Raw genomic sequence first — 22,614 nt, 5'->3', positions numbered from 1 at the left:
GTGGCTAGTGCCACTGAGGACTGAAGTTTTAATTTTGTTTAATTTTAACTTATTATAATTAAAAATACTGCATGTGGCTAGTGGCTACTGTATTGGGCAGTGCAGTTCTATATAATGAGTTTTAGTCCTTTCTGGATTTTACTGAGTGATATTTTAGGAAACAGAAAGACTAGTCAAGAATTCATATCATGCCTAAGTTTAAGGACTTCAGTAGATACCATTTTAAGAGACAAACTGAATAAAGTATCTTTAATCACTTATATAAGGAATATAAATTTCCAACCTAATAGCAGAATCTTCTACTTCTTTCTCATGTTGTTTTATTGAACATATTTCAAAGTATTGTATAAAAATTAAGAGCATCCAAATAGAATGTCTGGTACAATGGTTTAGCCAAAGCTTATGTTGGTTAAATCTCTTTCCTAGGTGAACAGAAGCTACAGGAAGAAGACCAACATGAAAGCCAAAATTTGACTTCTGGACCATTTAATAGAGAATGAAAAGGATCTTTATTTATCTACACAAAGTGATGTACCCCCAATATCAGGAGATAATGTTGAAACACAGAATTTTGCCTAAAATTGCACATTTTATTGAGTATCGCTTTTAGAAATTAATAGGATATAGATAACCACTCGATGTCCTTTCCTGAAAAAGCTATAACGTCAGTAAATTCCATGATCAAATTGCTTCCTGTATATATGACATGGTGTCTGAATATCCATTTTTCTGAAAATATGATTGATTTTAACTTTGGAACATAAGAAGTATGTTCACTGTAAGCAACTGAACTCAAGTGTCTCTTGAAGCATAGCCCAATATTCTGTGGGAAAGAAATTCTAAGCTTGCAACTTCCAAAGGAAGCCATGAGGCAGGAAGGGAGATCACTTCTCCACCCCTCCAGCTCCCCCAGTCCCCTCTTGCTATCAGCATGGGACAAATTCCCTAACTCTCTCCCTGCTAACATGCTAGTTCATAAGACCTCAGGCCACCACCAGTTGCTAGAGAAAGCTGTGATGTTGATCCTGGTTTTTAATGGGACAGGGAAGTCACCATTCCACAATGGAGTAGAGTGTGGCCACATTTGAATTTGCCAGACAAAGGCCAAAGTCCTTATTTCACTTCAGTGAAATCATGTTGAAGAAATTATAGCTGTTTTTCTCCCCAAGAGCAGTGTGTGTCTCTACAGCATTTTTGGACAGACAGATCCCTAGCAGCCCTGCATCCATGATGGGTTTTCTCCACTGGCTCATCCATGGATCCAGAATAGAAATACACGGTCCAAAGTCTACCACCATTCTGTAATTACTCAAGTAATTAGTGGTACTTAGAGTAGGATACCATCATGCCTCAAATGAAATACATAGGCCTGGAGCCAGAATAACATAAAGTCCTCTACTAGATGTTCCTAACTCCACAACAAGAAAGGAAAGACAGCAGCTCTGCTTTTAAGGACTGATGTGCATGAGAGATTCCATTGCAATGAGAGTAATCTAGGAGTGATGATGACCTATGGTTGGTGTCAACCTAAGAATGAATGCTTGTGTTTTTCACTGACATGGGAAGCGGTGCTTCCCACTAACCCAAGGCAATATTGCTGCCAACTGTGTCCATGTCTACATGGCTCCTTAGAAACAACAGATGTGAAGCTTCTTCCTAGATCACTTGTTAGCATGGCACACAGACTGCACAGTCCTCTCAGTTGAGGCCTCCACAGGCCTTGCCTGTTGGGCCCAGGTACCACCTTTGTCTCCAGGTGGGACCACCGTACATGCTTATCACCCATGTGAACATTTAAAGATGCTCACGTCATGCTACTGTCTTCCCATCTCAGGCGAACCACCCAGTTCTCCCTGTCCCTCTGTAACAAGGCAAGTGTCCCACTCCATGGCTTGCCTGCTGACCTGCCCGCTCTCTGGGGCAAGCAACTCCTCAGCTTGGTATAGCTCCTTTCTTGTAAGTTTTTAGGAAGTCAAATCACCCAAATCATGACAATTTTCTGATGGAGAGCATGTGGGGATCCTTCTCCACATGCACCGCCAAGAAGGAGGTCAGGATGGAGAGGAGGTGATGCACTGGCCTCTGTGACTCCTCTCTTTTTTTGTCTCCAGCCAACTAGGTGAGCTACTACAAGGACCACCTGCCAGGAGAGAGACTGAGTTCCTGGCAACATGGGTGCCACACCCCTTTCTGGGATTACTGCCGACTCACACACTCATTTAGAACTTCTCTAAAGCAAACCTCAGATACTCGCCTTCCAGCACATACTTCAGAAGCCCCTCCCTTCTATGGGAAGTCTCTCCTGACTTTCCACCCCAGGACCCACTGTCCCCTTCCTTATGCTCCCACTGCCCCCTCAGATGCTCTGTCATGCCTCCTGTAACATACTGGTGCTTTCCTTGTGTGCACCTGAGGTCTTCTGTGCAGAATGGGCACCCAGGGGCACTCAGTAAATGTGTGATAAAGAGATGGATGCAATGAGCGGCCTCTAAAACCCTCAACCATTGAATATACGCATCACATTTGGGAAGAGATGGCCTGGGCCGCTGCAGACCTTCCACAAACAACACACATCCGCCTCCCTGAGGGAGGCTCCTCCTTATCCTGCTACCCCAGGTAGGTGAGGAGCAGCTGGTCTGAGGCATTGCCATCCCCCAGTGCACCTGCTTAGAGAGCCTGCCGCTTGGAGAAGGGCCTTGGCTGGTGGCTGGCTGGGGCAAGAGGCTCCTTGAGGGAAAGGACAAAAGCCATCAACCTTTCACATCCAAAGCCTCATGCAGTATGCTACAGCAAATATCCCCAACTGGACGGTATGAAGGAGACCTGTGCCGTGTCATGTTGTATAGACCACACTGTAGGCAAACATGATCCATGACACGCCGGCCAAGAGCCCTCTCTTCCTCTGCCCTGTAGAATTACGGGACTGCTGGATAATGAAACAACCAGGACTATTTCTCAGGAGGCAGAGGATCTAACCAAACTTTAGTGGATTTGGACTTTACAGGCTGGGAGTGTTTTGAGAATAATGGAGCATTTATGCCTATGATGATCTTGCCAAGACTCCAGACTATGTGGGTTGTACTTTATCTGTCTAATTGAAAGAGAAAGGCTGCTGTCTAAAATCTGGTAACAGCCCCAGACTGGCCTCTGCAACTGTGGTGTTGGCTGGTTTTTGGTGTGACAGCCACTGGGCTCAGTCTGGGTGGGTGTGCCCTAAATCACCCTTCTCTACCAGCTCTGCAAAAACGCTATCCTACTACACCTGTGTAAAACACTCCAAAGTGGGACTTAACAACATAAAGAATTGTACTTGAAAACGTTTTGGGTCTTAGCAGTACACTTGGTGAAAACACTTCCCGCAAAATCCTTTATGGAAACCACACCAGCCTGACAAACGGGATGAGGAGGCCTGTTCTGGAACATGCTACCTAAGGTGAGACTTCTGTGTGTGAGTGCGTGTGTGTGCATGGGGGTCCCTGCGCCCAATCTCCCTGGTGCAGTGGGAAAAGTAGAATATGGGGAGGGCGGATGGAGCAATGTCAAAGAAGCGACGGCCCACACCCGATGCAGGACTGCGAGCTGGGGGGTACTCAGGGTTAGCCAGCAAGGATATAATCCGGGATCCATGCAGGACACCCGGACAGCCCCGGACTGCGCCCAGGGGACCTACCGGAGTGCGTCCTCAGGTGGCCAGTGAGGGCGTCCCTCCGGCGGCAGGCGTAGTTGCAGAGGTGGCATTTGAAAGGCTTCTCCCCGGAATGCAGCTTGATGTGCCGGAGCAGGTTGCCCTTCTGGGTGAAGGAGGCCCCACACTGATTGCACTGGAAGGGCCGTTCTCCTGGGACCGAGAGAGGAGAGCTGGTGAGAACTGAACTCAGCGTGGGGACACTGAGAATGATGCTACAAGAAAGTTGTTTCCCACGGGGGCTTGGTGACTTCCACCGGCTGCAGGTTTGATAGAACACGAGGCTTTCAGACTAAACCTGCCAGCTCCTTAACGCTTCACTGGCTGGGTCAATTTGATCTGAAAATCTAATTTTTTTTCCCTAAATCAGAATGGCACATCACAATGCAAATTCAAACTCATTTAAATAAAGTGACTGCAACATTTTGTGATGAAGAGCCACTCTTCCTGATCAGCAGTTTTGGAATAAACCAATATCCAATTTTGCGTGTTGTGGCATTTGGTGGGGTTTTTAATGTGGCTTTTTTCAAAGGGTCTTTAAAATATGCCACTGAAGCAGCAAAATAAAAAGGAAACTCATTAAAAATGCATTTCAGGATCACAAGTTCATTTCAGCGTTACATTCTTATATTTAAATGAAAGGCACTTCATTATAACAGTTATAATAACTTCTTTTCATTTACATTTTCCCTGTATTTTCCCTTTCAATTTCTTCTCCATTACCTGTCTGTCCCTAAGCAGGCAAATCAGGAGAGAGACAGACAGAGAGCGTGAGGATGAGAGAAAGAGAGAGAGAGATGGAGAAAGATTGAATAAAATGAGAAGTTAAGAAACTGTGAAGGAAGTCCCCCATCTTCCAAAGAAAAGTCCCAAACCTCCCTGTGGCAGGGCATACAAGTCAGAGTTGCATTGAGATTTCTAGCTTTTTCTTTCTTTACAAATCCTAAAACATTTAAGCTATTATTTGTCTATATCCATAGAAGACAAATTATATTTTAAGTACAGGTATCCTAAGAGGTGCAATTTAGTTGTTATGAAGGAATTCTTTCCAGGGTGGGACTGTTGCAATTGTGACTAAGAAAACACCTGACCCTCTGCTCTGTGTGGCAGCATCTGTGTCTCCATTCCAGAGCTGACAAAGGGATAAACAGGTATCTGAGTAAAAGAAATATGCTATTGTCCTACTGAGTAGTCACAGGTCTTGGAATCTAAATTAGGGAACATTTCATTTAACGCTCACTTCAAAGAGTGATAATTTGTCATGTTTAAGTAAACATGAAACTCTTTTGTAAAACAAATGTTTTATTTAGAAGAAGAATCTTATGTGACCACAATTCCTGGTGTTGAGAGACCATAACAACATATTTCCTGGAGTCACTTTTTTCTCAGGAAAAAACAATGTATTAAAATGTCTATTTAACCATTTCCCAATTGATTAATATGATTATGGTAAAGAAGACAGCACTTCTCTAAAATGATTACACAGAAGCATATCTGGCACTATTAACATCCACACCAGATTAGATTTAAAAGTCTATATTGACACTTGAATTTCATGATTATCATCACTTTTTTTTTTTTTTAAGCTGGCAGGTTAGAGGCACTACTATAAAAGCTGAAACTAATTTACAGTGATGTTCAATTATAGGCCAATGGAGAGGTCCTGATACTAACCAGGAGGTATTTGGTATTTCTCCAAATCCCTATAGAAATTTGTATTAGCTAGGCAGAGACAAGGAGTTTAAATGTAAGCAGGTTGGAAGGTGATGGTGAAACAAGCTAACTGACTAACTAACTAACTATACTGTCTGAGTTACAAACCCATGCATGTAAATCAATACTAGATGAAGAGGCTAAAACAGCTAGTAGCCAGATAGCCCAGGAGAGTTTCCACTGGAGAGAGATCATTTAATTATCTGTTAGGAACACTTCTGAGCCTTCCGTGCACTTGTGCATAACTGTGTGTATTTAACTCCAAAAGGATAAAATGGAAAAGTAGAGTGAGCTGGTGCAGGGAGTCCCAGACAGCGTGAGATGGACATGCCTCCAACCACAGCTCTCATTTGGACAGGGTGGCCTCTCAGGAGAAAGCTCATGTTATAAAAATGCTCACAGTAAGGATGTGAGGACATCCTGGTGACACAACAGTGTTTGTGGTATGACCCTAAGTTAGTGAACCCAGCCCTACACTTACACCTGGGAAAGACCCCCTTCTATGCTGGGCAGGTGCTGGAGTCCCATGTCTCTCCCCAGGTCTGGAGGGCTACAGGGAAAACGAGGCAGAGCCAGGGACTCTGTCCATCACAGACAGAAAGGGCAGACTGCTGCAGACACATTGCCCTTCTGCAGAGCAGAGCAGGGCAGGCAGGCAGGCAGGCAGGCAGGCAGGCAGGCAGGCAGGCAGGGGTTTGCTTGGATCCTGTCGTGCTTGGTGTCCTAATACCTGCCTACAAACAAATTTCACTGGAAACCTTTTTTGCTTCTGAGTGCCTTTGCTGGTATGAACATGTAGCACAAGGCATGGGGGTCTTAAGAGAGCATTCCCAGGAGTGACAATACAGAGCACTCCACTCAAACAGTTTCCTTTGGTGGGGTCCGCAGCTAAGAAGACACGTTCATGGAGCTGAGGCACAAGAACGCAGCCCATGCCATGTGTGTTCTTGCGTGGCCGGGGTCCATCATTTGCCTTGTGCAGGTCAACAGCTATTGCAGCTGAGTAGGCCAAGTTTCTCCAAGGTTGTATTTATTTTTATTTAACTGGGATGAGGACGTTGATGTCATGAATTGGAAATGTAATTTTTAATCCCAATGACTTCACAGATCTCCCATTTTAGGAACCCTCTGTAAGAAGGTTTGAGCCCCCTCTAATAACTTCACTGGGTAAAAACGGAAGTCTTCATGGATGCCTACGTCCTAGAATTTGAGGGCATATCAGAAGAAAGTGAAAAAAAATATGTTTGAACTGCAAGAACTGACATAGGTCTACTGCAACCATACCTGGGAGGAGCAGTGCCATTAGGGTGCTGTGTTTAGGAAGCTCGGGGACTGAACCTTTTTATCTTACAGGCGGGAACTAGGTAGGCACAGACAATCTTCTTGGTCTTTGTTATTAAAAATCCCATCATTTAGAATAATAATGCGGTGTATTTGCACCCTGCATTTCCTACTTCCTTACTACCTCTCTCCCCTCTGGTTCTCACACTAACCCTGAGACATTGGTGGGGAAGATGTTACTATTACACCCCAGTCAAAAATATAAAACTGAGCTGCGCAACAGGGAAAGTGACATGCTGGTGCCGATGAGCTGATTAGAAAATGGCACCAGTGGTACTTAACCAACATGGGGATATGGGCAGAGGTGAGATCGCCCCTGAATTCCCTCAGTGTATCCCGGAAGGGACTGGGAAGCTGACTCAGCCATGGGCAGGAGGAGGAACAATGGCCACAGTGCAAGTACCAGCCTGCCCCAGATGGAGAGCCCTCCGAACGGTCCTGTTCTGTCACTGCTCAGCTGCACTGCCCTGCTGCCTGAGGCGGCTCTGTGCTCCACAGGCTGGGAGCTTGTTAGGAATGTCTGCTCTCCTGGCTCCCTACAGGTCTGAAGCAGAGTTGCATGTTCACAAGATCTCAGGTGATTTACATGCTCTTTCAAGTTTGAGAAGCACTGCGCTAGAAATGTTTTAAGCGTAGAGAATTCAGAAAGCATGGCTTTTGTAACATATCCCACTCAGATCCCAGGAAAATGAAAACCTTTTCTAGCATGTCTAGTTATTCAAACCAAGTCTGGCCAAACCAGGTATTTTGTATCTACCTGGGACTGTCTATATTTAGGCAGTGGAAATGCATGATGAAGACAATTCACAAGTTCATTGCTTCAAGTGTGTGTATTTTTTTTTTTTTTTAACAAAGGGCAAGACAGAAAGTATAAAATTGACTTCTGAAAGTTATTTGTTCCGTAAGTGAAAAACTCAGCTTATTGGTGTGCAGGTGGCACCTAGCTGCTATTTGTTGGGAGAAGTGAGCAACAAACAGCAGATGCCACCTGGCATATCTGTACTTGGCAGGTTTATTCATTAAATGTAATTATTCTTTTTATCAAGGCAGGCAGTCATTATATTTTGGCAATTTAGTATGCCAGAATTTGACTCACTTATCAAATATTTATTTAAGAGAATTTTCACTGTACAGTCAGGCTTTACATGAACTAACAGGCAAGTAATTCATTAGTGAGGTCTATTCGTCATCGGGGATGTATTACTACGGGTCCCGGAGTATCCTGTTAAGTGTCTATCACAGTGTAGCCTACCTTCATGTTAATTTCCACCTCATTACAAAGGTGAGGCTGGGACTACTCTCGTGGACGCTTGCTTCACTTAGGGCTGAGTGTGGTCGGTCTATTTCACTGGGTAATTTGAGGATAAAGGGGCTATTAGAAAAAGCAAAGTTTGCTTAATTTTAGAATTTGAATTTTTATTGAAGATGGGTATCTATTGACATCAACTTATTTTTACAGTTTTTCAGATACACTACAAATGGAATGGATCCGTTTGGAAACTGCCCTGATTCAAATATAAAAATTACAACCCCACAAATATCTGCATTTCTTGATAATATAGCTTTTTTGGCTCACGAAATTTTCTTAATTTCTGCCTAATTTCTGATAAACATATTTTTGTTTGCCCCCACGGAAGCAGCATACGAGGGTCTGATGTCAAGTCATCGTCATCACTTTCCTGAGGTATCTTATAGAATCCGCTAGGCCTTTGAAATAGGATTTTCAACTAATTCTTCCCCTTGGGTTTTGCAGTGGGAGACGCTAGCTTTATGCTGACCTAACGATGCCAGCTCAGAGGCAGTTCCAGCTTTCAGTGGCTGCTAGAGGTGGTGGATCTATTGTGTTTTACCCAACTTTAGAACAGCTTCCCACGCAAAGAAAAGTTTCTCTTCAATTCATAAGAAACCTTCTGCCGACAGTTAAATAAGTGTGTGCCATTCATATTTTACTTCTAAGACCCTTCAGCACCATGAGTGGTGGTGACTGGACAGTTCTGTTGGACAACTCTGTGACACTTCCATCAACGTGACCGACTATTAGAAACACTGGCAGAGCGAGGCCAGCTGGGGCTCACTGTGTTCCCACGTCCCTGGTAAGGGGGCATCCTGTGAGCCTGAGCACAACTTGCTGACACTAGGGTGCCCGTGCTCCTTCCTTTCTGGACACAGAATATGACATTCTCTTATATTTCCAGTAAACCTTTCAGTAAGACAGAGGATTTGGGATGAAGTTCTTTAGGAATTTGAGCTGATAACCAGTGGTAACAGAAGCATCTGATTCAGTCTCCCCTGGTAGAGGGCAAGTCATTTGAAAGCTCATCTGAGGTCTTTCTGAAAACTCAATTTTGCTGCTATTCCACCATTCGCTATTGTTTCTAAATATCAAACCCTGTTAGTTTGAATACCATTAAAACACACATTTTACTCATGGTTTCTCAGTGGAAAGTTTGAGGAGTAAGTTTTGGTGTATCAGGATTTTCTGTTTTGTGGAGGGTGATGACTTAGCACACGTACCCTGAGGGCTCAGCTGAGACCACTTAGTCTGTGTTATTATAACAGCAGGCCCTTGCCAGGCCTCTCATGTGATGCTGTTCACTTTTCCCTTGTTTTATGTATAGGGTGGAATCGGTACATGTTGATAAGTCCTTTTCAAGGCTGTACCAGAATAAGGACTCTAGGACTCGGTACCACTTGGAACCAATCGCTTGCAACAACTGAGCTACCAGTCAATTTGAAACATGCTCAGAACACTCAAGGAAGACAGGATGCTTTCCTCCTTCAAACCCCATGCACCTTCTCCAGGCCACTAAAGGAAAAACTGAGCCAGGCCTTACCAGTGTGGCTTCTTTTGTGAACCATGAGCACATTGGGCCCGATGCAAATGATCCCACAGATATCACACTTTAGTTTTCCGTTAGGAAGTCGAATGCCTCCAACTCCTGACAAAGCCGAGCTGCCTTGGTCCCTGTGGGAGCCATTCATTTTCTCTCCTGAGGCATCAAGCATTCGTAAATCCTCCGCACATTCTTCCCCATTCATTTCACAGGCACGCCCATTCTCTTCATCACTCTGAGTCTCTACTTTAACATTACTGGCTGAAAGAAACAATATAGGAGGCCACTCAGTGTCATTGCAAAAAAAAGATGCAACAAAACAACACAACAGCAAAAAGACAATCAAATAGGCGTGGAGAGCTACTAAACAGAAGTTCTTAGCAAATACCAAGGGGACAGCAGCCTGAGCTCGCCATGCATTCAGCCTTGAGAGGGCTTTGGTGGCAGGCCTTGGGATGCACCTGGGGTCACAGGGAGATCTGCCAGCCCTCTCCATAGGCCCCATTGGCGAGTGTCTGAAAATGCACTAGAAAGGTATTTACATAGTTCCCACTTTAGAGTTGGGCCCCCATTTAAAGCAGGTTCATGTCAGGAGTGGTCTGAAGCCGACTCCTACACCCTACCCATCAGATGGGCATCTTGCCCTAGAGGGTGGGTACTGGGTCACACAATCCAGCTCTCTAGGATGTGAGAACTTGTTTGGCAAAATACCTAGTAAGTGGTTAACAAGCCTGAAAACGTCTCTTACTTGTCATGCTACCTTTCCTTGTGGCATGTAAACATTAATAAACTTTGGGACAAAACTCAGTAAACATAAAAATGCTCAGAGTTCTGACCACAGTTCCCTTTCAGATTTCTGGAAGATCTTTCTGTTTCTTTGGTACATGACCATTTGAATTCCTGTTTATCTTAAATAACATAAACAAACCCTGTGTTCTAAAGAAGAGGTAATAATTTCTTACACTTCTTCCACTGACTGAAGGGTTAATTGGGATAGTTTATGAATGTAGATATCTGGAAAAGCTTTTTTTTTTCCAAAGAGAAAGCAGCTTGTGTGTGTGTCGGGGGGAGGGTGGGAGGTGAACTTTTAGTGTCTTGAATACAATGACCACTATTGACTCTGCATTACTGTTGCCTTTAAGTCACACATCATAGGGTAATTATGTCATTTGAATATTTTTCTTCCTAAAGAAAGTAGGAAACATTTCATTTACACACATCAGAAACACTGACTGATGATACACTGGTGAATCCAACACTGTAATGACTAAGAGAATTTGTAGTTACACTGAAAGCCATCATTTTAATAACCATTTTTACAGACTAATTAAGAGTAGGTAGGTAAATTTTGCCAAGTAAAATGTTCAATGAGATAGATGACAATCAAGACTAAATATGTCTTTTTTGAGACAGGGTCTTGCTCTGTCACCCAGGCTGGAGTGCAGTGGGATGGCTCACTGCAGCCTCTGTCTCCCAGGCTCAAGTGATCCTCCCACCTCAGCCTCCCTAGTAGTTGTGACTAAAAGGTTTGCACCACCGCATCCGGCTATTTTTTTTTTTTTTTTTTTTTTTTTTGGTATTTTTTGTAGAGATGGGTCTTCCCACGTTGACCAGGCTGGTCTCGAACTCCTGAGCTCAGTGATCCACCTGCTTTGGCCTCCCGAAGTGTTGAGATTACAGGTGTGGCCACTGTGCTCAGCATAGACTACATAATTTTTGATCAACATTTTCAATCAATGGTTCTCAAAGTTTGGTTCCTGGAGAAGCAGCATCAGCATCACCTGAGAACTTACTAGAAGCACAGACTCTCAGGCTCACCCCAGAACTGCTGGCTCAGGAACTCTGGGGTGGGCCCGCAGTCTGTTTTAATGAACCCTCTAGAAGATTCTAACGTATCCTGAGGACTGAGAACAACTGTTTTAAATAACCAACTTAGTTAATAACACTCCAAGCTTATTTTATTTCAGCGAGTTCCTCTCGATTTAGAGAACTACAATTCAGACACTGAAATAAAAATACCTGGTCGGGAATCTTAGCTGCACTATTTAAAGGCTCTGAGATCTTAGGCAAGTCATGTAACTTCTCTGTGCCTTGATTTCCTCATCCATGAAAATGGAAATTATTACAGCACCAGCCTAACAGGGCTGACAGATGAGATGTTAGCTGAGGACAGTGGCTGGGGCATGGCACGTGGAGGCTCACTCCCAGTGATCCCAGCACAGTCTTCCACCTAACCCCAATACCACATGCTGGGCAGACAGCACATTAATTGCACTCTGCTATTTAACCTTCACAACAACTCCATAAGGGAAGTGCTATCATTATCCTATTTTACAGTTGAAGAAGCCGAGGCACAGAGAGGTTGAACAATCTGCTAAGGTCACATAGCTGGCAAGTGGAAGAGCTGGAAGGTAACTGCAGACAGCCTGGCCCCAGCATCCACTTACACAGTCATCTCTTGGTAACTGCAGTGCATCAGTTCTGGGACTCCTGAAGGTCTGTGGATGTGCAAGTCCCTAAATTGGCCCTACAGAACCTGTAGATACAAAAAATCTGCCTTCCATAACCACAGGTTCCGTGTCTCTTGAACACTGTGTTTTCAAGCTACAGTGGGTTGAATTTCCAGAGGCTGAACCCATGGATATGGAGGGCTGACTGTACTGCCAGTGTTTTCCCTTTAGCTCTTTAGGGAAATGACTTACAGATGAATAATGAAATGAATTAACTGAGACATGGTGGCCCTGGAGACCACAAAAGTGAGGATGCACCAGAGGATGAACAGAGCTGCCTGTCTCCTCCATCAGATCCTGGCATTATGCAGGATTGTCCTGAGAAATCCAGCAGTGGGGATTCTCCAAATGCTCTTCCCTTCAGATCCTGAAGATCAGAGACTCAGAGCATCTGAGCAGCCTCCTGCTAACCTCTCCCCACTGCCAGGGATAAGATGCTTGGAAAATAATGAGATAGGCAGGCAAGTGAGTCTAGTTGGCTGTTGAGGCAATGGTGCTTAATGACCACTGAGTTCTCTGGAATCTGTACTCTCAGGTAGAGGATGTGCATCTTTTTGGGAGGAAGCTAATTCTCTAGGCCCTCCTTGCTCACCAGTGTCTACACCAACCTGCTCTGGAAACACAATGAGGCTGCAAAGATCTGTGTACTCCTTAATCTAAGATTATTTTAAATCATTTATCTTGTGGCTTTTAATATAAGATTAGAACACAATGGACCAAATTAAGATTGGTGTAGCAAGTTTTTCAAATATAGGCGCTAAGACGAGGGCTATAGAGAAGGTGTAGGCGGAGTGCTTCTGAGGCTAGAAAAAGGACCCCATGCAGAAGAACAGGTATGGGGATAATCCCCTTGGCATATTCCCCTACTTGGCTTGTCTTCATAAATTCAGAGGCAACCAGCTACAGAGAATTGACTCTTGCTTTCCCACAGGTACATATGGCCTATTAGAACTTGCCAGAAGTTATCACTTGTTTTTCTGGATCATTAAGAATGAGTATTTCTGGGATTCTTTGGCGTGCTCTATGGTGTGTGTTGTTGCTAAGTGTGTGGGCACTTGCAGGCGGGGAACAGAACAGCAGGGAAGCACTGGACATGACCTTCGGGTTTCTGGCTTCAGGATCACCAGTTCTGCTACAGCAGGCTGCTTGCAGGAGGAGGAGGCAAAGCTATGTGACAGGAAGGAAGCAGAAGCATAGGGGAAAGCCCACAATGGATGCTGCCATAGATATCACAGATGTCCTCAAAGCCAGAGGCCTGGAGATCAGCCACTCATTGGACAAATGGTGGCTGAAAGCAGTACTCTATCCTTGTTAGCCTTCATGACACTGTCACTGAGAGCTGTAACAGAACCAAAAGAGAACCAGGGACACAAACACTCTGGCTCAGGCCCACCCTGGGCTCTTTCATTGACTGAGAGATAATGGATGAGAGTCCAATTTTATTATTCAACAAATGTGACAATAAATATGATGAAGAGTGGATGTGTTTAAACTCCTACTCAAAAAGGCACAAGAACCTATCACATACTGTCCTGAGATCAATGTGGACACCAAGGTACGATTTTAGGGAGATAGGTACCTAGATCTCCACCTTGATGGCCAGATGTAGGGACATATATAGAAGATTGGTCACATAAGTCTGTAGGAACAGCAGTAGGGATGATCAGCTCAGGAAGAGATAGAGCTCCAAGAGGAAAATTAAGGACACTGCGACGCTCTAGGTTTCTAAAAAAGAGTATGTAGACAATATCCACAGATCACTGTGGGCAAGGCCAGGGAACTGAAAATAACAGAAAATGAACAGAGGAACTTGTATCAGCAAATGCTCAAAACGTTTTAAATGGAATTTAGATGGCAGATGCTGAGCATTCCAGGGCTGGAAGCTTCTAGCACTATTCGGACAACTTCTAAGCCATGTTATGACAGGAAAGGTTGGTGAAGTCTAAGACAGGGACTGGATGACTGCCAGGCGCTGGCAGGATTTGGTGGGAACAGAGTGGGCAACACCGTCACCATGGGGTGCGTTAGATTCAAGCAGTGTGTGGATTTCCCATAAATGGTGTTAAGCTCCTCGTTTCTTTGTGGAAAAATTCAAAGTGGCTGCTGGTTACATAGATGAGATCAGGAGACTTCTGTCCACCCAAGGAGGCTGTCCATGAAAATGGGGGTCTCTTATCCAGCTAGGAGGAGAATATAAGCAACTTGCTTACTGTTTTCATAGATGACAGAAATCAGGGCTTGAAACTATCTTCATAAGTTGCAGCTACAGACTGTATCTCAAAATCTGAAACCTATTAGTCATAAATGTAAGGACCTGTGAAATTAAAATACACATTTTAAAAACACAAGCCCGGGATGAGAGTGTCTTGGCTTCCCATGTAAGTGTGAAAAAGGTTTCTGGGGTTTTCTCTGAAGGTAAAGCTCAATCACAGATGTGGACAGAAGAAAGAAAAACAGAAGAAGGGGTGACAGAGTCCTGTAGTCACTGAAATCTGGAATCTTCTGTACCAGCCAGGCCGTACACACGCCTCCTTTATAAAGAGCAGCACAGGCTGGTGCAGGTTTGGAAGGAAGTCGGTCAGTGGGGACTGAAACTAATTCCTGTGAGCAAGGTTGATGGCACAGGATTCACACTTCCTCAGTTTGGCCCCTGAGGGTGGAGAAGGTGCTGAGGAGAGGCAAGTGGGAGGTGAGTGCAAGAAGAGCTTCTTCTGAGGGAGGGGTTTGCAGTGGCGGAGGGTGTCCACACAGAGAGCAGAGAAGCAAGCCCTGGAGGCTGGTGGGAACCCTGACGGCAGGTTCCTGCCACCTGTAGTTGTGTGACAGCTTTCACCAATATGCCTCCCATTCAAGGAGTGAGGAGTTCAGGGCCTTTGACCCGCAGACCTTTTCCTTTACCTAGAAGAAAAGAACAAGTGGGGGTTGGCCTGTTGATGGTAGTGAACACATGCAGTTGTGAGGGAGGCTCTGCGAGAGTGTGAGTTTTGGCAGCCCTTTGTTTTGAAATCCATCCTCCTGCAGAAGGCAATGACACCAGCTGACGCTTCCGCTAACGAAGGAGGAGGTTGGGAAGGAATGATTGGCACTTACTGAAGCTGCGTACCTCCTGGCAGCTTCATAATACCCCGGAGCCCACCCAAAGGGATATGCAAGGCTCCCGCTGAATTCTGTTGAAAATGCCCTATGAGAAGTCCCTTCGGTTTCTTAACAACTGCCACTCCTTAAACGGTGCTGCTCATACCTGCCCCAGAATCAATTCCATGAACCTGCCTGCCCCTGATTTGCAGGCATTGTGCTTGGTTCAACCCCATGGATATTGTCTCTATGGAACATTTGCCAGGGCCCGAGTTTCCTGGCCACGCCCATCTGTGAGTTCCTAAATCACTCACTCCCGCCTCTGTTACTCTTAGCTGGAACTGCTTAGCTATGGTATTGCTTCAGTGAAATGGTACATCTCCCAGAAGATAGGAAAGATACTTATGAATATTTTGTAACCCCCCACCCCATTACTTAGAAAAATGTCAAACTCAGTAAGGTGCTGAGTTGAACTGATTAAATATAGAACATGAAATGGAGACTGGTCCTCTCTTTCCCCAGAACACTCTGGCTCAGGCCCATCCTGGGCTCTTTCGTTGACTGAGAGATAATGGGCAAGAGCCCAATTTTATTATTCAATAAATGCGACAATAAATAAGAAGAGTGGATGTTTTCAAACTTCTAGTCAAAAGCTGCTTTCCTTCCCAGACGCTATTTAAAGTTGGGAAAAATTAAAATCTCATTGACCCATCTTGGAGGACTTCTATGCTACTGGCACCCAACAGTACTAAGAGAGACCCCACAGCCCTGTATGGAAGGTGTACTTTGGTAGACAGACAAGTTTGGATTGAAGAATCTGGAGAATACAAGGAGCTCAGATGCCAAGAGGAGCCAAGAGGCCTGAATCTGTGCCAGACACTGTATGTGCTCATGGATAATTAAACATTTTTTAATGCATAGGTATAATGTACACTGTCAGTCCCCACCTGACCAATGAGTTATGCTTCCTCTTCATTTCCCTTTCCTTTTTAGAATGTGTATTCATATTTACTGAAAAAGTAAATGTTTGGTACTCAGAATGCATTTTTCCATTGAAAAGATAGTCCGAAGCAATCACTCCAGTGTGAGTTTAGACTACGTAAGCTTGAAATGCTCAATATTTTACTTGAAAAATGGTAGACAGAAATATTCTTGCAACATTGGTGACTAGCAAGTAAAAATCAAATGAAATGAAAATATTTAAAATATATCTTGAAACACAGTAATTAAATGAAAATTTGAGATGAAGAGGGTATGTATATATATATATATATATTTGTGTGTGTGTGTGTGTTGCCTCTAAAAGAGATTTATAAAACTTTTAAGCATTTTAAGGTTCATGGCATCATTTATTATAACTTAATATCATCTAAAATGTAGAAAGTTGTTTTCGTCTCACCAGGGTACCTTATTAGAAAATACTTTTCTCCTTATTAGCAATTTAAGGCCTTTAAATGGAATGAAGTCAGGGAGAGAAAAGAAAGGCAGAAGAGTAAAAAGATAAAGAGAATAAAAAAGAGCAATAGACATTCTCTTTCCTCCAGTAACTAGGGACACAAACTGGAATAAGGACAGTAGAAGGGGTCAAAGGGGTCGTTTTTAATTTTTAAGAAGAAAAGAGCTGTTGAGGGCAAAGAGGGCAATTCTTCATCATGACCACAAGGTGGTGATATTGGCCCAGAACAGTTTGGTTGCTGTTTTGTGGGGGAAGGCATCAAGACCAACTAGCCACTTGTGTGAGGAGGATAGTCACAATTCCAACACTGGGGAGAGGGGGAGAGAAAGAGAGACACCAATACCTTATGGACACATTTGCACAAATACAGACAGAAAGTGTATCCAAGTGTATATCATCTCTTTTATAAAAACTGTAAGTATCATAACAATACATCTTCACATGCAGCAATTCTTACAGACTGAAGGCTTCACTGAAGGGTCTGCTTCAACACTGCAATATGCTCTGGCTGACACCTTCCTCAGACTTCACAGAAACATGTTTCACGATGCATTAGCTTACTCTTAAGTGCATCTGACTTGTCAAAACACTTCAATAATGATTCTTCAGTATCATTTCTCTGTTCAATACCATGTTTTATATGTTCATATAAGCTCATGTGTAAACAGATACACATATATAAGCATTTACATGTACATACATATACATCTCACAAAAGTAGGTATCAAGCTATTGCTTTAAAGTGGAACCAAAGGAACCTCAGTAGAAGAAAGATTTCCGTAACTGTTTTTTTTTTTTTTATACTTTAAGTTCTAGGGTACATGTGCATAACGTGCAGGTTTGTTACATATGTATACTCGTGCCATGTTGGTGTGCTGCACCCATCAACGCTATAGGCTGGAAAAGTAGCCAATCTAGTTTATGAGCAAAAGCTTGTACTTTGATACTGTTAAATTCCTTAGACACCAGATAGTTTTTGATAAGTAGAATGTCAGAAACTATCTTTAACTGTCATTGGCACTGTTTAAATTAGAGCCTATAATTATAATTGTCACAGTGTTAACAAATGCAACCTGTCTTCTGATGTTGCTTTATAGCATTAGAGAATTTACTAATACAGGTCCTAAGGGGATTATCAACTTGTATGACTTTAAATATTCAGCTCTCTATACATTTTTAAAAGCACTCTCTGTTCTTTAAAGTATTTCTTTGAGGATGTTACCCAAATATATTTATCATTTATCAGCTCTCAATATCTAAAAAAGAAAAATGAAATTCACATCTGTTTTTGGTTTAACAGCTCAGATCAGAGACGGTCCTGCGGGCACCAAGCATGAACAGTACGTTGGCTCCAGCAGCGACGCACCACAGAATAACGGCCTGGAGGCCTGCAATTTTCTCTTCTCAGTTCTGAAATTAATACTCCAGAACCACAGATGAAGAGCATGTCTCTTTCTCCTGTCCCACAAAATTGTAAAAATTATCTTGAAACCATGTTCAGTTCTTTGTTGGTGTCAGAAAGTATGGCCATTTTATCCTTACACTCAACAAAAAGGAGATAATCACAAGAGTAATCTCAAAGCTGTCCAGCAGCATCAGTGAAGTAACAATCCCATCAGTGCTACTGCGACTCCAACCCTTACTGTTACTCCACTACCATGCTCCCAGGACACTGCACAACTGCCTAGACCTTCCTTTTGCACTTTATGGTATAAATACCCAAAAATGATACGGTAGGTGTCTAATGAATAGAACAGTGAATATTTAATGTATCTCCTTTTTCAAGCATGAATGAAGGCGTTGATGAAGGAACATGCACGTACGATATTTACATGATAGGAGATGAAGGCATGCTTTTGTTTTCCAGAAGCAAGGCATATACTTACGAGAGAAAGATTTGGGAATTATTGCATGGAAATCCCTAAAGTCATCAGCCCCATATGTAACTGCAATAAAGAAGGCAAAAAGAAAGCTGGGTTGTGATACCAGGAGAGAGATATAGTCAGAGTTTAACAGAAAGCATTACTTTTTTAAAAAGAACGTTTTATTACTCAAAACCACTGTTCAGCTACTCATCTGCTATTGCTGGCCCTCCTATAGGCAACAGAAAAGTAATTACTCATGAACAGGACCACAATTCCCTCAGGTCTCAACTCACAGCATTATATCCCATAAAGTGGTTTGGAGCAATTACTGATGGGTTCAACATCTTAGAGGGTGCAGCCCCAAACATTCTAGAACTGTGAGAAACCATTCAGCAGCTCCAATCCAAAACCTCAGGCTCCGTGCACAGCGTCTCCTGGGACAGTACGTATCTCCACAAAAGTGCGTGTTTCTTAATGAGCCGATTGCATCGCAAAATGTTCTTCATTCAGCTTTTTCTTAGAAAGTGTTCGTAGAAAATTATAAAATGCAGCACATTGGGTGGGGAAAAATTATTGTTTTCCCCAACCGGCAAAAGAGCTACCCATTTCAGTGATTAGTACTTATCAGCTGCTTTCATAAATGCTATCACTGCCTCAAATCTTCAGGTTTCTATTCTCTTTTACAGGACAGTTTCCCAGCATGTTCCTTTTTCTTAAGATTTGGCAGATTCTGCACATGTGCACACATGTGTACACACACACAGATACACACACATACAATTTTTCCCCCAAGAGTCAAGTCTCAGTGACTGTTAAAGTTACGTATACAGTGAGCAGTTAAATTAAACTTGTTGGATGAGTTCCTAGGTTAGCAGAGTAAAGACTCTGAGGTGACCTGCAGGGAAACAGACCTATTGAACTTTGCTTAAACCAGTGTTTTCCAGACTTATCTGACCACAGAACTTCCTTCTTTTCCCATTAAATAATTGGGAAATAAATTATTGGGATAATGGGCAAACATAGTTTGAGAGATACTTTGAAAGCTGTTTCTTGAAGCGATTGGCTAAATTATTTCCTAGCAAATTCTTATTCTTCATCTGCTTATTTTATTCCCTGGTAGTCCAAATCTAATGGATAAAGTCAATATTATGAATCCTATCAAATAGAGGTAGCACAAACTGATTGCCTCCATATGGATGTGCTTGCTGGCCTGCAAACAGCCAATTTTACAATAACCTTTGCTGTTCTTGCATCTTCATTGAGCTCCAACCCGTTATATAATCTGTTTTCCCTTAGTTATTCTGCTTCATGAAGCTGCTAGCATCTCAGATAATGGGAGAAAAAGCAAAGATGTTTTAAAGGGTATGTATTACCTTTTGCAAATGAGAACATTACAATGAGTGATAGAGTACAAAACTCTGACTAAACAACAAAGCACTGAGATACTGCTTATACTGCTGATCATGCTGATATGACTTGCCTTGAGAGTTAACTTCCTAATATATCCCTGCAGCTCTACAGCCAGAGCTCAGCCACCTTTGTACATATGATGATGACTACAGCGCTGGGGAGGTCTTCATGTTTACTGGTACACTGAAGATTAAGGAGCTAAGAGATTAGATCTGAATGCAATGTGTCTCAAATTTGTCTCACCAGTAGAAAATGTAGCCTTGTGCAGTCTTGGGTAGTCAAAGTGTAAGCCCTGAAATACCGAATTCAGTCAAGACACTTCCCACTTCACACATTGCCAGTGAATATGAAGAATACTGTAATATACTATTAGACATTAAATATATATATTTTTAAATTTAACTTTTAAGTTCAGGAGTACATGTGCAGGTGTGTTATATTGGTAAACTCATGTCATGGGGGTTTGTTATACAGATTGTTTTGTCATCTAGATATTAAATCTACTACCTATTATTTTTCCTGATCCTCTTTCTTCTCCCACCCTCCACCCTCTGATAGGCCCCTCTATGTGCCCATGTATTCTCCTAATTTAGCTCACACTTAAAAGTGAGAACATCTGTACTTGGTTTTCTGTTCCTGGGTTAGTTTGCTAAGGATAATGGTCTCCAGCTCCATCCACGTTCCTGCAAAGGGCATGATCTCATTCATTTTTTTATGGCTGCATAGTATTCCATGGTGTATATGTACCACATTTTCTTTATCCAGTCTATTGTCGATGGACATGTAGGTTGATTCCATGTTTTTGCTATTGTGAATAGTGCGGCAACAAACATATGGGTGCATGAGTCTTACAGTAGAACGATTCAGATTCCTTTGGGTATATATGCAGTAATGGGATGCTGAGTCAAATGGTATATAGGTCTTTGAGGAATTGCCACACTGTCTTCCACACGGTTGAACTAATTTACAATCCCATCAACAGTGTATAAGCATTCCTTTTTCTCTACAACCTCACCAGCAACTGTTATTCTTTGACTTTTTATTAATAACTATTCTGACTGGTGTGAGATGGTATCTCATTGTGGTTTTGATTTGCATTTCTCTAATGATCAGTGATGTTGAGCTTTATTTCATATGGTTGTGGGCCACATGTATGTCTTCTTTCGGAAAGTTAGACATTGAATGTCAATCACGTTTCAAAAGAATCAGTCCTTTGGCTAGTGCAATTCAAATTTACTTGTTGATTTTTGTTCCAAATATGTGGTTCCCTAAAAAATCACAAAATTGTTTAAAAATATATATATAGCTGTACCTATTAGTTCGTTTCATGTCTCCAGAGTAATGCTGAATTGATAAGCACTCACCCTTGTTCCTGTACCATCCCCGTTCATGCACACAAGCTTAGGGCTCAGTAAAAGAAGTGTGTACTATTCTAACTGGACAGGTAATTACATACAACAGCAAATGTGGAAACTCACTCTGTTCCATGCTAATGTTCAGTATCTTGTGGGAACCATTCACTGGGAGCTCTGTGGATGCCAGGTGGGCAGTAGAGGTTTTGTGGAAGCTGTTTTCATGATGCTTGAGAGGCACTGGAAGGTGTGTAAGGTACTGCAGCTGCACACACAGGGACACACATAAGTGTGTTTGTGTGTTAATGCAAATATACACACACTCACCTGCACGTGAGGCATGGGGAGTAATGGTGTCCCCCCAGTGAACTAATTCCCACCCAGTGAATCAACGATTGGTCAAGTGCGGCTGCTACGCCTCCTAGTCCCACCTCCTTAGGGACCTCACTGGTCCAGCAGCTAAGCCTGGCACCCTTCACCGCACATCCAGGATAGGGACTGAACAAAGTCACAGAGCAGGTGAGTATGCACAGTAGTCACTGAGAGCTCCTCGTGCTCCAGGAGCCAGCCGGCCCCAGGGGCTGTGCAGTCTGACGATATTCCCACATTGCTTCTGGCAAGCTGCAAAATGAGCCATACGACCTGCTTTTACTCACTCACTTTGAGAGGTTTGCAGGTGCTGACTTGCCTTTGCCCCTGAAGACAGTCCTGCCTCTAAGGTGACCCTCTTGCTTGTCATAAGCAGCAGTCACTGTGGGATTAGCGAAGCTATTATTCAGTGATTACCTCTCAACCTTGTTCTCTTTCCTTTAGTAAATTCAGGCCATTGTTTAATAAAAGGGTGCAGATAAAACAGGTATTAAACTTTTTTCTCAGTTTTCTACATTTTACAGAATATATTCTTATCAAGAGTAAATTTAACTTATTTGGTAGGAATTTCTATTCCCCAAACTCTCATGCACATTTTCATATAAAATGCTGTGAACACCTAGGATTCTGAATCCTATTTGAATTGCCAAATTGATGAACATTATGGGAAAAATGAAATACCCACAAACTACGCTTTTCAGTTTGCATTTAGCTGTGCATAAAATTATAAACTTCTCGTGTCGTTGTCACTCTGGGGAGAGGCTAAATCTACATGAGATTTTCAAAACTAGAGGGAGGAGATCTGATCTACTTTCAAATGTGAGAACACTGACAATTTTCTAGGAAAATCTATCTAAAGGTAAACACATTCAGATTTGTGTTTAGGAGAATTTAGAAATTTAGAAAAAATGCTGTCTTTCTTTAAATCACATGAACCTGTTAGTCACAGTTAGATCATTAGTCTATTATGACCTTGTCTGAGTATGGTTTGAGTATGAAGGGTG

The 22,614-nt window shown here is 42.8% G+C and overlaps 1 protein-coding gene across 27 annotated transcripts in view; it reads right to left on the bottom strand.

Annotated features, from left to right (window-relative positions):
• Positions 1-22,614, bottom strand: part of IKZF1 (IKAROS family zinc finger 1) — a 101,472-nt gene that overhangs the window by 17,296 nt on the left and 61,562 nt on the right. For 12 of the 27 annotated variants that reach the window (XM_030932814.1, XM_030932819.1, XM_030932807.1 and 9 more), the window contains exons 4-6: positions 18,501-18,560; positions 9,574-9,834; positions 3,671-3,838 (exon numbers count right to left, since the gene is read on the bottom strand). In XM_030932814.1, coding sequence (XP_030788674.1) covers positions 3,671-3,838; positions 9,574-9,834; positions 18,501-18,560 — 489 coding nt within the window. Of the gene's footprint in view, positions 1-3,670; positions 3,839-9,573; positions 9,835-14,293; positions 14,315-18,500; positions 18,561-22,614 lie in introns of those variants that run through there. The other 15 variants (XM_030932826.1, XM_030932823.1, XM_030932825.1 and 12 more) reach the window with 3 other exon arrangements.

This window comes from Rhinopithecus roxellana, chromosome 6 (genome assembly GCF_007565055.1).
Source record: "Rhinopithecus roxellana isolate Shanxi Qingling chromosome 6, ASM756505v1, whole genome shotgun sequence".
NCBI classification, from domain to species: Eukaryota; Metazoa; Chordata; class Mammalia; order Primates; family Cercopithecidae; genus Rhinopithecus; species Rhinopithecus roxellana.
Note: the sequence above shows the minus strand (reverse complement) of the source record. Positions and strands in the feature narration are given on the sequence as shown.